Source organism: Centropristis striata, chromosome 5 (genome assembly GCF_030273125.1).
Source record: "Centropristis striata isolate RG_2023a ecotype Rhode Island chromosome 5, C.striata_1.0, whole genome shotgun sequence".
Taxonomy (NCBI): Eukaryota; Metazoa; Chordata; class Actinopteri; order Perciformes; family Serranidae; genus Centropristis; species Centropristis striata.
The window spans coordinates 19,207,141-19,221,048 of record NC_081521.1 but is presented as its reverse complement, the minus strand read 5'-3'; the positions used below and the strand labels follow the sequence as shown (position 1 = coordinate 19,221,048).

Genomic DNA, 13,908 nt, shown 5'->3' with positions numbered 1-13,908 from the left:
TCTGGAGAATAAAGACCAACTTTAGCACTTAAATTCAGGAGCACAGGATTTGTTTCAGATTTGTAGTTTTGCGGCAGTAACACAAACAGATTTAAAGGAAGTTGGAGAGATCAAGAGACAGAGATTACATGTCCAATCATGTTTTGATGCACATATTGCACATTAAAAATAGAAAAATGAAATGGAACAGAAGCAGCTTAATATCTGGGTCAATGTTGGCAAATTGATAAAGAGACACCTTTTATATAAAATAAATTGTTAGTTAGTCTTCATAAACAGAATCCTGAGAAACAATTGGATGGTTTATGTGAAGGAAGAAAATATAGCCAGAAACAGAAAATGTAGCAAGAGAACAAAGAAGAAAAAAGAGCAGAAAGTTTTAATAAAGGAAAAGTAGTCAAATAAGTCCAGAATAAAAATATCCAACAAATGTTGTTTGTGTGTGTGTGTGTGTGTGTGGCAGTTTTATTTTGAACTAAGGCAACACCAGCTATTATTAGTATGTCTGTGTTGTTCATGACTCAAACTGAATTAAATGACTTTGTGTCCCAGAAAAGTCCATCAGTATGGTCCCCGCTAACAGGCCTGCAGCTGCACACTCACTGCTTCCTGTATGAGTTAATGGAGCTGGTTTGGAGGTTTGAAGGTCATTTCAGTTTGAATTTATCATCCTGTCAATCCGAAACATACAGTCAAGTGCTATTAATCAGATAATTTTACTGTAGTTCAAGTAGCAATACCACAGTGTATACCAGCAAAATATATGTATCAAAAGTTAAAGTCCTTATACACAATAATATAATACTTATTCAGAATATTTTATACAGTCTATGAGAGTAACCCATTTCAGAATCATTTATATGTGTATAAATGCATCCAAATATACCCAAATATGTATATTTGTATATATTAGGGATGCTAATTTGGATTTTTTTACTTTTTTCTGGCCGGTAGCCATCCTATCATTAACCAAAACTGGTCTCATCTCAAAAATGACCCCATGGGTTGTTTTTACAGGCAGCAAAATACGACCCATGTTTTACGTCTCAGACTGTTCTCCAGTAAACAATGTGATTTAAACATCACTGAACTTTCGTGCATCATGTTTTCATCCAGTAGTCACTACACCCCCATAACCACTTCACTTCCAGCATTTAGGTACATCGTTTTTTTACTTTTTAAACTGCTTAAACTGTTTTAAACTGTACTTGTATAAAGCCTAACCAGAAAGTTTTTTGCCCTAAACCTTGATCAGTGGTTTTGTAGCCTAAATACAACGAAACTGTAGCTTTTTTTTTTTTTTTTTCTTACAGCCACATGTACTTGTATGTATAATGACGTGCTCTATATTTTTAGAAGCGGTCCGCTCTGTACTGCGAACCGTGAAAGGCTCATACGTGTTGTTTTGGGTGTTATTGTCAAATGACCTATTCTGTTCGCAAATCGTTAATAGACGAGCAGGCAAATGAGTCCCAGTTCACCCAGCTGTGAGAGATAAAATGAGATAAGATATTACTTTATTTATCCTGCAGTGGAGAAATTTAGTTGTCACAGCAGCTCAAGATACAGACATAAAGATATAGAAAACAGTATAAAGAATATAAAAAATAATACATATATACGTACATGCATTCTATTCACATTATATACATACATTTCTGCTATTTGGCATTTATTATTAATATATATTTTTTGTGTTTGTTTGTTTCCTGAAAATTTAGGCTCGGACATACTTTTCGCCTGTATATAAAATAATTTTTTCATAATACATTTTAACTGTTTAAGAGTTTTGACCACCAATTACACTACTTTAGTCAGTTAACGACATCCCTAATTAAGTTCAGAAAATCACACTACTTTACTGTATTGCAGCCTTAAAAACCAGGATAAGACAACACTTATGCCATATTACCAATATCCAAAATCAAAGACCATACTTACTGTCATATCCTGATTTAGATATAATATCAATATATACCCAGTCCTAACACTTTCCACTAGGGCTGGGTTATATATCGATATATTTTAAATGTGATATGGGCGCTTTATGGAGCTTTGATTTTTTTTTTTTACTTTGACTGAACATTTGCTCCCACTTTGCGATAAAAATATCGTGATATATATCGTACATCGATATTCAGCCTAAATATATCGTGATATGACTTTTGGTCAAGACCTACTCACTCATGGGGCTGCACCATAAATACTAATGATTCAAATCATCAACTGAGCAGCCCTTAATTCACAAATAGCCTCAAACTGACCTGAATGAAAAACTACTGGAAAACGAGAGGAGTGATGTAAATAGAGGGCAGCAGAGGGAAAATTCTATCAGCTTTTCTTAAAATGATGGCTGTTGTACTTTTCAAGTTCAGTTTTAATCTTGTATATCCGAGTTAATTGTTCATTTTTCTCTTATTTCATGCAAATTATGATGTGCTACATTTTAATAATTTAGGTGTACTGGTGCAAATACATCCATACTAATACCAAATACAAAGTTTCAATGGTAAACTGCTATTTTCTTTGATTTAATAATATATTAATGCATTATTCACGTTTTATTTGTTGTTGGATAGCAACAAAAATGTGTTCAGAAAGTCTGAAGCTCTATACCTGCTCAAACATTGCAAGTTTCTGTAGAAAAGTGCATGAGCCAAACCTTATGTGACTGTAATGTAGAAAAGCTTTTCTGTTTTTGTTTTGTCTGCATGGTTGGCCTTTAATTTAATGGCACGGGAGAGGAAAATATTTTCAGAATGACATATATTGAGAAAATCTTCCCAGGTCTAAAAGTAGGGTACTGTACCAATCATCATCGTCATCGTCATCATCATCAGGGGAGACAGCAGAGTGGATTTTTCCGTTCCCACATAACAGAAACTTTCCACAACATCCCAGAGAGATGTAGCAAGCTGGTTCTCATGGAAATGGGCCACTGGTCAGTCTTTTGTGATAATGAGGCTGCAGATCCAAAACTCAGATACTGGGACAGATTTAGAATGACTGGGAGAGAGCTGGCGTCAGCTATCGCACTCTTATCCGGATATTGTTGATGTTTATAACTTAAGCTGTTTCCTAATAGAAGCCTGCAAGCTGAGAAAATAATTGAATGATAACAGGGAAGTTTATTGTGGTAGTGTAGTATTTATTATGATAAATCCATCCTGTTAAATGTCCATCACTTGTCAAAACTTTTACCATATGAACCCTCTTGTTTGCCAATACATTCCTTTTATATTTACTCACTGTGGCCTTGTAAGTCCTGCAAATCATGGCAAGAAGTGGAAACAACTAATATAAATCATGAAAAAAAAGAAAACACGGTTGTTTTGTTGAAGTTGAATTTCTATTTTCATTGGAATAAAAAATGTAATTTATATATACAACACTTTTCCATGTGTGTACTCACAATTGTCATGAATATTGGAACGAAAATTGTCTCTCCACATGCTATACATATTGAACTATTTTCATGTTTCCAACCTCTCCTGTCCTCTCCTCTCTGATCTGTGTAAACATGGGAAATATAATCTCACCTGTCACCTGTTGCTGAGGAGCAGAATTTAATGTTTTTAACAGGATCTAGTTATTCCAAACAGTTTCGTTTTGGCAACGTTTTAAATGAGACATGTAGAACAAAGTGATTCTGATAGAAATATCACAATTTTAAGTTTTGTTTTGGTTACTTATTCTAATGGAAACGCTCTAAAGACTGTCGGAAAGTTGAAATTACGCCGATAATGTTGGTTTTTACAGTTACTTCTTATGATAAACAGTGTATTTTTAGCGACCGTTTGGGGATCATATCATTGGCTGTAATCAGGATCAGACATTTCCCCCTTGATGTGTCACTGTCACTGTGTGGCCATATTTGTCTTGATCACCACCATCATCATCCAGAGCGGGCATTGGCCAGTGTGCTCCTCCTATTCCCACACAATGGAAACATTCCACAACATGGATGTGGATTGAAGGTTCCCGTGGAAATGGAACGCTGAGAAGATTCCATCATGTAACTGTGGTTACGGTAGAAACCAAAGATAGGATCATTAAAAATAGACTCTTTGGTTTAATAATACTGTAGAACTGACTGCTGACACTACTGTCGTCTGGCTTTTCTTACTTTTCATTTTTATTTTAATCCAGAAGAGGCTGACTGATGTTTTACTGGAACAGCTCAAACTCTATACTCAGATACTGTGACACTGTTGACATCGTCTCTGTGGTGTTCATTTCCATATCTGAAGGATGTGGTGCTTAAGTTGAGGCTGTGCTCATTTTCCATCAGCACATTTACTTCTAATTCAATCTTACATATTTCCCACAGTGCTGTCAGTGACCCAAAGAGATTTTATTTTCCTTTTTCGGTGTGTGTGATTGATAAAAAGAAGATATTATCTGCCAATATTGTCCTATCAAAGCCATATTGGTATCTGTGTATATGATGTGCTGTTCTGAAAACTTTGGTAACGCTTTATAATAAGGTCCTTAATAACCATTAATTAACAAGTAATAAGGCATTGTTCTCGCTTTAGATCCAGTAGTTGCAAAAAGCATAGTTAACTTATAGTTAACTTATAATAGATGAGCAATAAAGTATATTTCAATATCAATAAGCAAACAAAATAAGATTAATAAAGGCATGGCAAAGACATAATGGGTGGGTCATGGGTGTTTGTAATGCCATTATTAACACTTATATAAGCTTATAAACACACAATAATGTTGATAAGCATCTTGTAAGGACTTACAAGGGCCTTATTACTTGTTAAATAATGGTTATTACAAGGACCTTAATATAAAGCGTTACCAAAACTTTTTTACACAATATGTAATGCAGAAAATGTTGCTTAGCATGTGGTTTTAGTTTTAATTTTATCATTTATTTTTTTGTCAGTAATTGACTGACACTGAACAGCAATGATGTTTATTCAGCTATTTATTTGCTTCCTTTTATTTTTTATTTTCGCAGTTATCAGTTATAGAATTGGCTGACAGTGTGAGGAATTGTTGGTATAATCATTTATAACAATGTTAAATATTATTTAATAAAGTTTTATGTTTGAAAAAGTAGCTCTCTGGATGCTTTTACAGAGTGGTGATAAAATTGGTGCCCAATCCACATAAAAAAAAGGTCTATTTTCATTCCAGTTCTGAGAGCAGTAGTAGTTTCCTACTGGTTACCATTGGTTATTGTTTTATTTCCCCCTTTAAAATCAGTTTCGGCATCTGTGTAAAAAAATCCAGTAAAAATTCCAGTTGATTCAGCAAGACGTGTGGAATTGTTGTTTTGGGGTGGAATGTTAAACAACCACTAGAGGGCAGAACTTACTGTTAAAGCCTTAACGTCAACGTGACTAAATTAGGAGGCACATCTATCCACCCAGATGTTACTCCATCACACACACACACACACACACACACTCCCTCAAACATCTGCTTCACTACCTTGTTAAAAGTACTGAGGACCGACAGTTGAAAGTTAATGTGTGTGTGGATTTAAACTCCATGTGCTGTGGATCACCAGGTCAGCCATTTAAAAAAAGCATTAACAGATGCTCTTTGTATGTGTGTGACTTTCTGTTTTTCTGCCTCTGCATGCATGTGCATATTTATGTTTGTTTGTGTGTGTGCGTGTGCGTGTGTGTGTTCACAGTTGTGTAACAGTTCTGTTTCTTAGCAGAAGGTCTTAGTGTTTGGGTTGTCTCCGGGGTTTTGGTTCCAATCTGCTTTTGCGCTGTGTGTGTGTGTGTGTGTCTCCATGCACGTGTTTGTGTGTGTGTAAGACAAAATTCATGTTTAAAATCTGATAACAATATCACAGTTTAATTTTAGTTACTTTAACAGTGTAGGGTTATAATAAATTAAGTTAAAGTCATTAATGACTAATAGTAGCATTTGCACTTAATATAAATTTATTTTTCTAGCTTTGTGTAGATTATTGTTTTACCTGAGCTTCTTGCATGGTGACGGCATTATTATTTGGATTTTTCTAGAAAAAAAAAACTGAAAATATGAATTAGGGGCGTATCTATCTGGTGGGTCCCCAGTATGAGTTTACAGTTTATTGTATGAGAAGTGTTTGAGTGTTAAAATATTTGCATATGTGCTGAAGAGCTGTGTGGAGAAGTGCTCTGAGATTATGCACGTGCCCTATATAGAAATGTGCGAGTGAGGATTTATAAATGCACACTGTGCTTGATATGCAGTTTTAGTTTGTGGAGGTGCTGTGCGTGTGCGTGTGCGTGTGCGTGTAAAGTTATGTAACAGATGTGATGTCAGTGAGCTCCTTGGCCTGCTTTCACGTCGAGGTCTGTTTTTTTAATCCACAAGGTTGACACAGCGACACAACCCGACTCATAACCTGACCTTCAGGGGACTGATACACACACACACAGGCTCAGCTTTGGTCTCGCCAATCAGCAGGTTTTTGTTACAACGTAAAAACAAAGTAATGGGATAAAAACAAAACAAAAAATACTGCTTTGCACTTAATTGATCAACAGCAAACAGTCGCAGAGAGGTTTGCAGAGGAAAAATCTTTACACGTTTATACATTCTTTTCTATTTCAGTCTTTAAGTTGACACATTGTGTGTCCTCTGTAATCCTCATTTAAGATTTACTGACCTTGTTTGTCTGTTTCTCTCTGTAGGAGTCGTAACCTCTCTGGTGGTTCTCCCAGACCTCGACACACAAAGAAGATCCACTTCATCAAAAACATGAAACAGTACGACACGAGAGGCAGCAGGTGAGACGCATGCATTGTTCAGACAAGGAGAGGAGACAGTTTTTTTTATCAAAAGTCCAATCCTGTCTCCTGTAGTGGGGGATTTTATCACTCGCTTTATACAAGATTTTTTTTGATGATATTTGGCCAAGTAAAACCAGAGATAATGTAAAATATATTTAGTATAAAATATAGAATGAGAGATCATCCTCATTTTACCTGTTATATGTTATATATGCAACCTGTATTCATATTTGCAACATTTAAAATTCTGTGTTTTGAAACATAATTTTCAAGAGCAGATTTTATGTTTCCTTAGTTTCTTTTGGGTTCAAAATTTTGATCAAGTAAGTCAAAGTTAAAAATTAATTATCAGGACATATAGGTGAAGTAACGCTGAAAAAACTGATAACAACATGGCATGGTAAAGATTTTTAACAGATATTTAACGGACATAATAGCCCAAGATTTCAGAGGGTTAAGGTTAAAGTTGAAAGAAGCCTCATCATGTTGTTTGACTGCTGCAGCCAAATCTGTGTCCAGGTGTAGATGGTGTTAAGCAACATGGTAATACCTGCTGTTCTGGTTTCAAGGGGAAAATATGGAGGTAGTGTGAGAATACCGGGTGCATGTATCATTAGTCGTGTTCCCATCAACGAATTTCTCTGCACATTTTGAAGATTCGCATTAGAGAAATTTGCATGATGGGAACACCAACATTTGATAAAACTTTCAAAAATGTGCATAAAAGGTTTTACGCTCGCTTGAGGTAGTTTCTGTCTTTTGAACGGGAAATGGAAACGCTTTTTCTGATTGAGTTCTGACGTAACAAACATTTAACTCACATGACTGATCATCTGTTTCCTATGACATGAAAGAACAATTATAAGTTATCCAATTCCTGAAGATTTCTCTCGATTTCTCTTATGGATGGCCAAAGTTGTCCAATTAGCAACCTCTTTTTGATGTTGTTTTGTCTCTTCTTCTTCTCCTGTTTACAGACGGATGAGCCTACAGCAATACATTACACTGCCATCTTCTGAGCAAAGTATGTTACTGCTTTGTTTATACCAGTTGATGGAAACGTCCCAAATACAAATTTTCTTTAATGTGGCATTTCAAAATTTTGCCTCAAAATTGACTTTTACTTTATTAGAAACACAGCTATTACAATGCATGTGATGCATTGATCCTTTTATAATTAGATGAGAGCTACATTCTCTGCCATACTGTATGTCAATCCATTGTTGTCCAACCACAGTGGACATACCCTAACCCTCCCTGTGGAGTTATTCTGAACACATCCAACTGGAAATAAATCTTAAATGTTTAAAGTTAAACCAAATAATAAATCTGCTATTCTTGGCCATTTAGAGTAATTGTTTGTTGGCATTTCTTAAAGGTCATACGTGTCATGACTCTGATTTTCCCCTTGTGTCTCAGTCTCCTAAACAATGAACCTTTACACACTCAGCTGATATGCAGAAGTGTGAAGCTTTTACTCTACGGAGGAGAGGAAGTGAGCTGTGAGTTTGTCTCATGGAGCCTGGACCATGTCATTCTCTCCGGCTCTTCCTCTATTGTATTCTATTCTCGTCCTTCCTTGCAGGGTGTATAAATCAGACCTGTGGGTCAAACGAAACACAGGCATGTACAATAGATATTAATAGACTGAGGGCTGATTGTTTTAGAATAGATCCAGCTAAGAGCAGCAGAGCTGTTGTTTGTCACCATGTCATCACCAAGAAGAGACCGCAGCTCAAAGAGAAAAGTGAAACGTTTGAGCCCTCCTGCTCATTACCTTCCTTTGGCTCATGGGAGATTTTAAACGGCTCACCAAGTATGAATCTTTATGTCAGTAATAGTGCTTCCAGCTGTGTTGCAGTTTTCAGTCATAGTCCAAGTTAAGGCTGGGAATAATTAATTGATGATCGATTAATGGTCGTTAAGAATTTGGTCGATCACGTGGAATTTTATCGATCTGTGTATTTTTCTAATTTTACCTATGACTGCATATCGGGACTCACTGGACTGAAACATGGCCGAGCGTTCAGTTCTGCGGCCGCACGTCAATAAGCCAATGAGCTATGAGCAGCAATGAGAATTAAGTTGGATAAAGCTACAGTTTGCAAACTGAAAGTTGCAAAAACAATTATAAAACACACAGAAATACAAGAGTATTAATATGAGCAAAACTAGCTTACTGTATCAAAGCTTGCATGAATTACTAAATTTATCAAAAACCTATTTTAACACAAAAAATACTTAAATTTGTAAGATTACTGTGAAAACTAACCTCATGCCTCTTCAGGGGCTAAAAACATTAAACATAAAACATTGAACACCTTGACATTATCTTTACAGTATATTCTCACTTGATTTAGTTTTTGATTGTCCTTTCAAAATAAAAGCGTCCGTTATCAAAACAGGCTTTTGCATAGTACTGTAAAAAAATATCTTTTATTTTGCATATTTTTTTATGTATGCTTGCAGCAGTTAATCGATTAATTGATTGATTAACATTATAGATTATCGAGTTGGCAGGTTTCTTCCAAACACCCATCCCTAGTCCAAGTATAACAATAAAAAATCATTACAATTTAATATCCATAAATATAGCGTAAGTGGCAAAACTTTGGCGCACCTAAATTTAATAACATTAAAGTGACTTTTAGATTAGAATACTAGCTTCCTATGGAGTCTCAATATTAGAAAAAAATTTGATAAAACTAAGGCTTAAAATTGTCCCATCAACATGGTTCTTAACTCTCTTCTCTGTCCATTTGAATATTAGACATATAAAAATCCAAATTGTGCACAACTTTGTCCATTTAAAACTAGCAATGTCCCAGTTTTTTGTCCTGATCCTGATCTCCTCCTGGATAATACAGCTGATCTGTGCACATTTCAAGCACCTTCAAGTTATTAAAACAAATCCAATCTAATACACTTGGCGACCCAATGGCTCTGCTTTGCATTAAGAAAGAATTTCCTGCATCCAAGCTTCTCCTTAATATATTTTCTTACTATTCTATTCTAATAGCAAAGCCACATTTTTGCCTTTTTCGCTGTTTCGAAGGGGTTTCTTTCTCCTCCTCTCTCCTGTCATCCAGTGTTTGTTGCTTTCACACAGTAACCTGAATAAACATATTTCCATTGAGGGTTAATTTTTGTCAGTTGTACATCTTTTGCACAGATTACAAGTTACTTTTATTGGCTTTTTGCTCAACGGAAAGTCCTGCCGAGTGTTTTTCCTCCAAGACACTGAGCTGAAATGAAACAAATGCACATACATTAGGTACATAACATGAATAAACAGTCTCATGCTGCATTCTGCTATCGTTTTACGTGAAGAGTTCTGCCACCTCTTTCACACGGAGGACAGTTGAGGGACATCGGTTGCACACATGCGTTGCTGTGTATTAAAGCTCTGCAGATCAAAACACCTGTCTGACAGCTGGACGTGTTGTGACTAGGGATGGGAATAATAAATCAATGATCAATTAATGGTCATTAAGAATTTGGTCGATCATGTGGAATTTTACCAATCTGTGTATTTATTAATTTTAACTTTACCTATGACTGTATCAGTTTCACTGAACTGAAACACGGCCGAGCGTTCAGTTCTGCGGCCGTACATCAATAAGCCAATGAGCTGAGAGTTAAGTTGGATAAAGCTACAGTTTGCAAACTGAAAGTTGCAATAACAATTATAAAACACACCGAAATACAAGAGTATAGCATGAATGACTAATTATTAATATTAATAATATTAAGTTTAATTTTATCCAAAACTTATATTAACACACTTAAATATGCAAGATTACTGTGAAAAGTAACCTCATGCCTCTTCGGGGGCTAAAACATAAAACACTGAACTCCTTGACGTTATCTTTACAGTGTAATCTCACTTGATTTAGTTTTATGATCGACAGGAAGTCTGTTTTCGTCCTTTCAAAATAAAAGCATCCGTTATCAAAACAGGCTTTTGCATTGTACTGTATATACATATTTTCTTTTTCCCATGTATTGATTTTTAACCATACTGGAGTATAAAAACATAGCGATTAATCTATTAATTGATTGTAAACGTTATAGATGCTCGAGTCGGCAGGTTTCTTCCAAACGCCCATCCCTAATTGTAACTGACTGTGCCATAAGCCTGTAAATAAAGGAAATGAGAACAGAACAAAAACAGCCTGCAGTTAGAAAACAAACACTGCTCTAGAGTATACATCCTGTGTGATAATGAACGTTCACCAGCTAAATAAACATAATGAACATAAAGCCACTGGCCATAGTCATTCTTGGGCATGTCCCACCATTAATAGTTCTCTTCATCAATGTAAAGTTTATTAGAAAAAAAATTGTCAGGATCTTTCTCAAACATCTTGAAGAATTGCTGATTCTTTGTGCAGCTCCTTGGTAACAATCCTCAGGCCATGTGTCCGGTTCCCAGTGGGATTAGTCTCGTGTTTTTCTTGAGGGTGATCATGGAATAACGTGCCCCCTGTGTTATGAAATGTGTGGTGATAAGTGCATGTTGAGGAGGGGACAGAATCCCCAGGAGAGGCACGTTTCCAGCGGGCCTGTTGTGATGCTGCTGCTGTTTCCACTGAACTCCCTGGTGACTTCCTGCTCTCCACTTTCCCATGCATCACAGGCAACAACAACACCCGCATTATATCCAAACTCATAATCCGTCTGGAGCAGCAAGGACAGTCAGTGTTTCACAGTTCTCATGTTATAGAGAGTTGTGCAAATTTAAAGTAATAACTTAACAGAAAAGTCTCAAATTGATGTGCAGTTCCCCAGCATATAATTACAAATTGACCTCTTGTGAGAGCTAAACAGCTTTCATTTACTTCCTTTGTTCTCCTCTTTGAATGATAAATCACTTTATAAGACAGTTCTATTACTGGAATGATGAATTACAGCCATAACATCAGATTGTCTCTGTTTATTTTGGATTAAAGTAAACTGAATCCTCTGCTCAGTTAAGTCTGTTTGAGCCAGATCGTGTCATGCCTGTAAAAATAATAATGATGTTTGATTAACTTTATCCCAATGTGACTTTCTAAACAAACTAAAGCCTGCAAGACTCTATATAAAAGTTGTTGCTGTATGTTTGAATCTTTTCAGAGATCAGAAACAATCGTTTAGCCTGAGATTAGTCGGGGATTAGTGTGAGCTGAGATAAAATCGTGTCTCTTCACATCATAAACCAAGTGGATAAGAAAACTCATAAGAGAATTATAATTTGCATTTGGTGGGAACTGACTGTTTTATTACAACTGTATCATTTTCAAGCTCAATTTATAATGTTTGACAATAGCTTTACCACAAAGAGCATAAAGAAAACTGTATCATTAGGTACTTTTCCCTCTAGTGTGCCGCTATCGGTGTGGCTTGAGAGAGAGGATCCGCCCAACTTCATTGGTTAGTGGCTCAGGTAGCGGCTCAGAAAGTACCTGCCTCAGGTAGGGTTAGGGTCAGGTAGGTACTTTCTGAGCCGCTACTAACTAGTCGACGCTGATTGGATACGGTTGAGGTGGTGATTTTGCACGTTCATTTGCAGACTGGTGCAATCTGGACGCTGAGGGGTTAACATCTCCTGCTCTGACTGCAGCTGGGAGAGACTGCTGCGGGAGGACTGGGCCTGGGCTGAGGGGAACAAACTAGTGGGCGGAGCCCAAACACTTTCCACAAATTACTCAGTGGAAACACGTCTAATATGAATTTTTGTTATCAAGTTTCGTGTCCTAGCAGCCAAGAATCAGCCGTCTCTTTTCCTGCATCCACACTACAGCCTGACCTATATAGGATGATTGAAATCGATGCAGATACTGATTTTAGAGGGGGGAAATTCATTGATAACTGATATTGTGGCCGATATAGTAATTTTTGGATTTGGAATGAAAAATAGACCTTTTTTTAATGTGGGCTGTGCACCAATTTTTTGCAAATGAACACAGAGAGCTACTTTCTCAAACATAAAACTTCATTAAATAATATTTTACATTGTTACACATTATTATACATTTAACAAACAATGTATTACATTGTCAGCCATTCTATAAATACTTTAGAAAATAAAGGATAGATGAGAATAAAGAAAATATCCAAATAAACATGATTACTGTTCAGTTAAAGAAAAAGAAAAAAAAGATTTATGGCTAACACCATTTCTAAATCACACCAAGCTATATTTCCTCTATTATATATTGTGTAAAAAAAGTTTTCATAATGGCACATATCAGACAGCATGTACACTGATGCCAATAGACCAATATCGGCGGATAACATTAGTCAACAGATATATCTGTCAGGCTCTAATCCTCCACAGCAGGTTTTAAGATCAGGGTTTGCTCCTTTTTAATGCCTGTATTTTATTTGCTCACATTGTTTAATCCAGGGTTATGTAACTACTCTAGATTGAATTCTTGCTCTGCCAGTATTCTGATTAACTGCAGAGCTGCTTCTGAGTTTGATTTGGCTGAATTTGCTTCTGTTGCTGATCCCTCTGACAGTCTGTGGATGGACTTGATGTTATTTTTGTGGTCAACCTCAATTCTCTGTGGAGCTCAGACAGTGTGTGGCCTGTTATTAATGCCGTCAGTGAAACTCAAGGTCAATGCTTTCCTAGTTGCTGCGTATAGAACTAGTGTGTGTGTATACATATATATAGAAGATAAAATGATTCATCACAAACATGATACACTCAAAAATAAGTGTGTTTATGTTTTCACACACTGTGAATCATCTCCCAGTCTCTTTGGTGCCCGAGCCAAAGATAATGACTGTAAACATTTTCCTCTGAGACAGAAACCAGACGAGCAATGTGCAGTCTGTGCTCCGCAGGGGGTTTCACTCCAGAGGATCTGCAATAAAAAATACACACACTCTGCTCCACTGAAACCCCATTATAATATGTTGTTATTAAGCAGCTTCTCCATTAAAGGTGCAGGTGGAACACTTGGCTCGATTAGGAAAGTGTCAAGTGTGTGTTTTATCTGTTGCCAAAACATCCAGGTCCCTGCTGAGGAGAGATGTGCTGCTAGATATCAGCTCTTAAATTAAACTCTTTTGAGCTATTTTTGTTGTTATCATTATATTTGTCCAAACAAATGTACCTTTAGTTGTATCAGGCATCAACATGAACAAGAAATTAAAGAAA

General features: G+C 36.3%; 1 protein-coding gene across 1 annotated transcript in view; it reads left to right on the top strand.

Annotated features, from left to right (window-relative positions):
- Positions 1-13,908, top strand: part of cables2b (Cdk5 and Abl enzyme substrate 2b) — a 56,188-nt gene that overhangs the window by 19,402 nt on the left and 22,878 nt on the right. Inside the window, exon 2 of the mRNA XM_059333417.1 lies at positions 6,657-6,752. Coding sequence (XP_059189400.1) covers positions 6,657-6,752 — 96 coding nt within the window. The remainder of the gene's footprint in view (positions 1-6,656; positions 6,753-13,908) is intronic.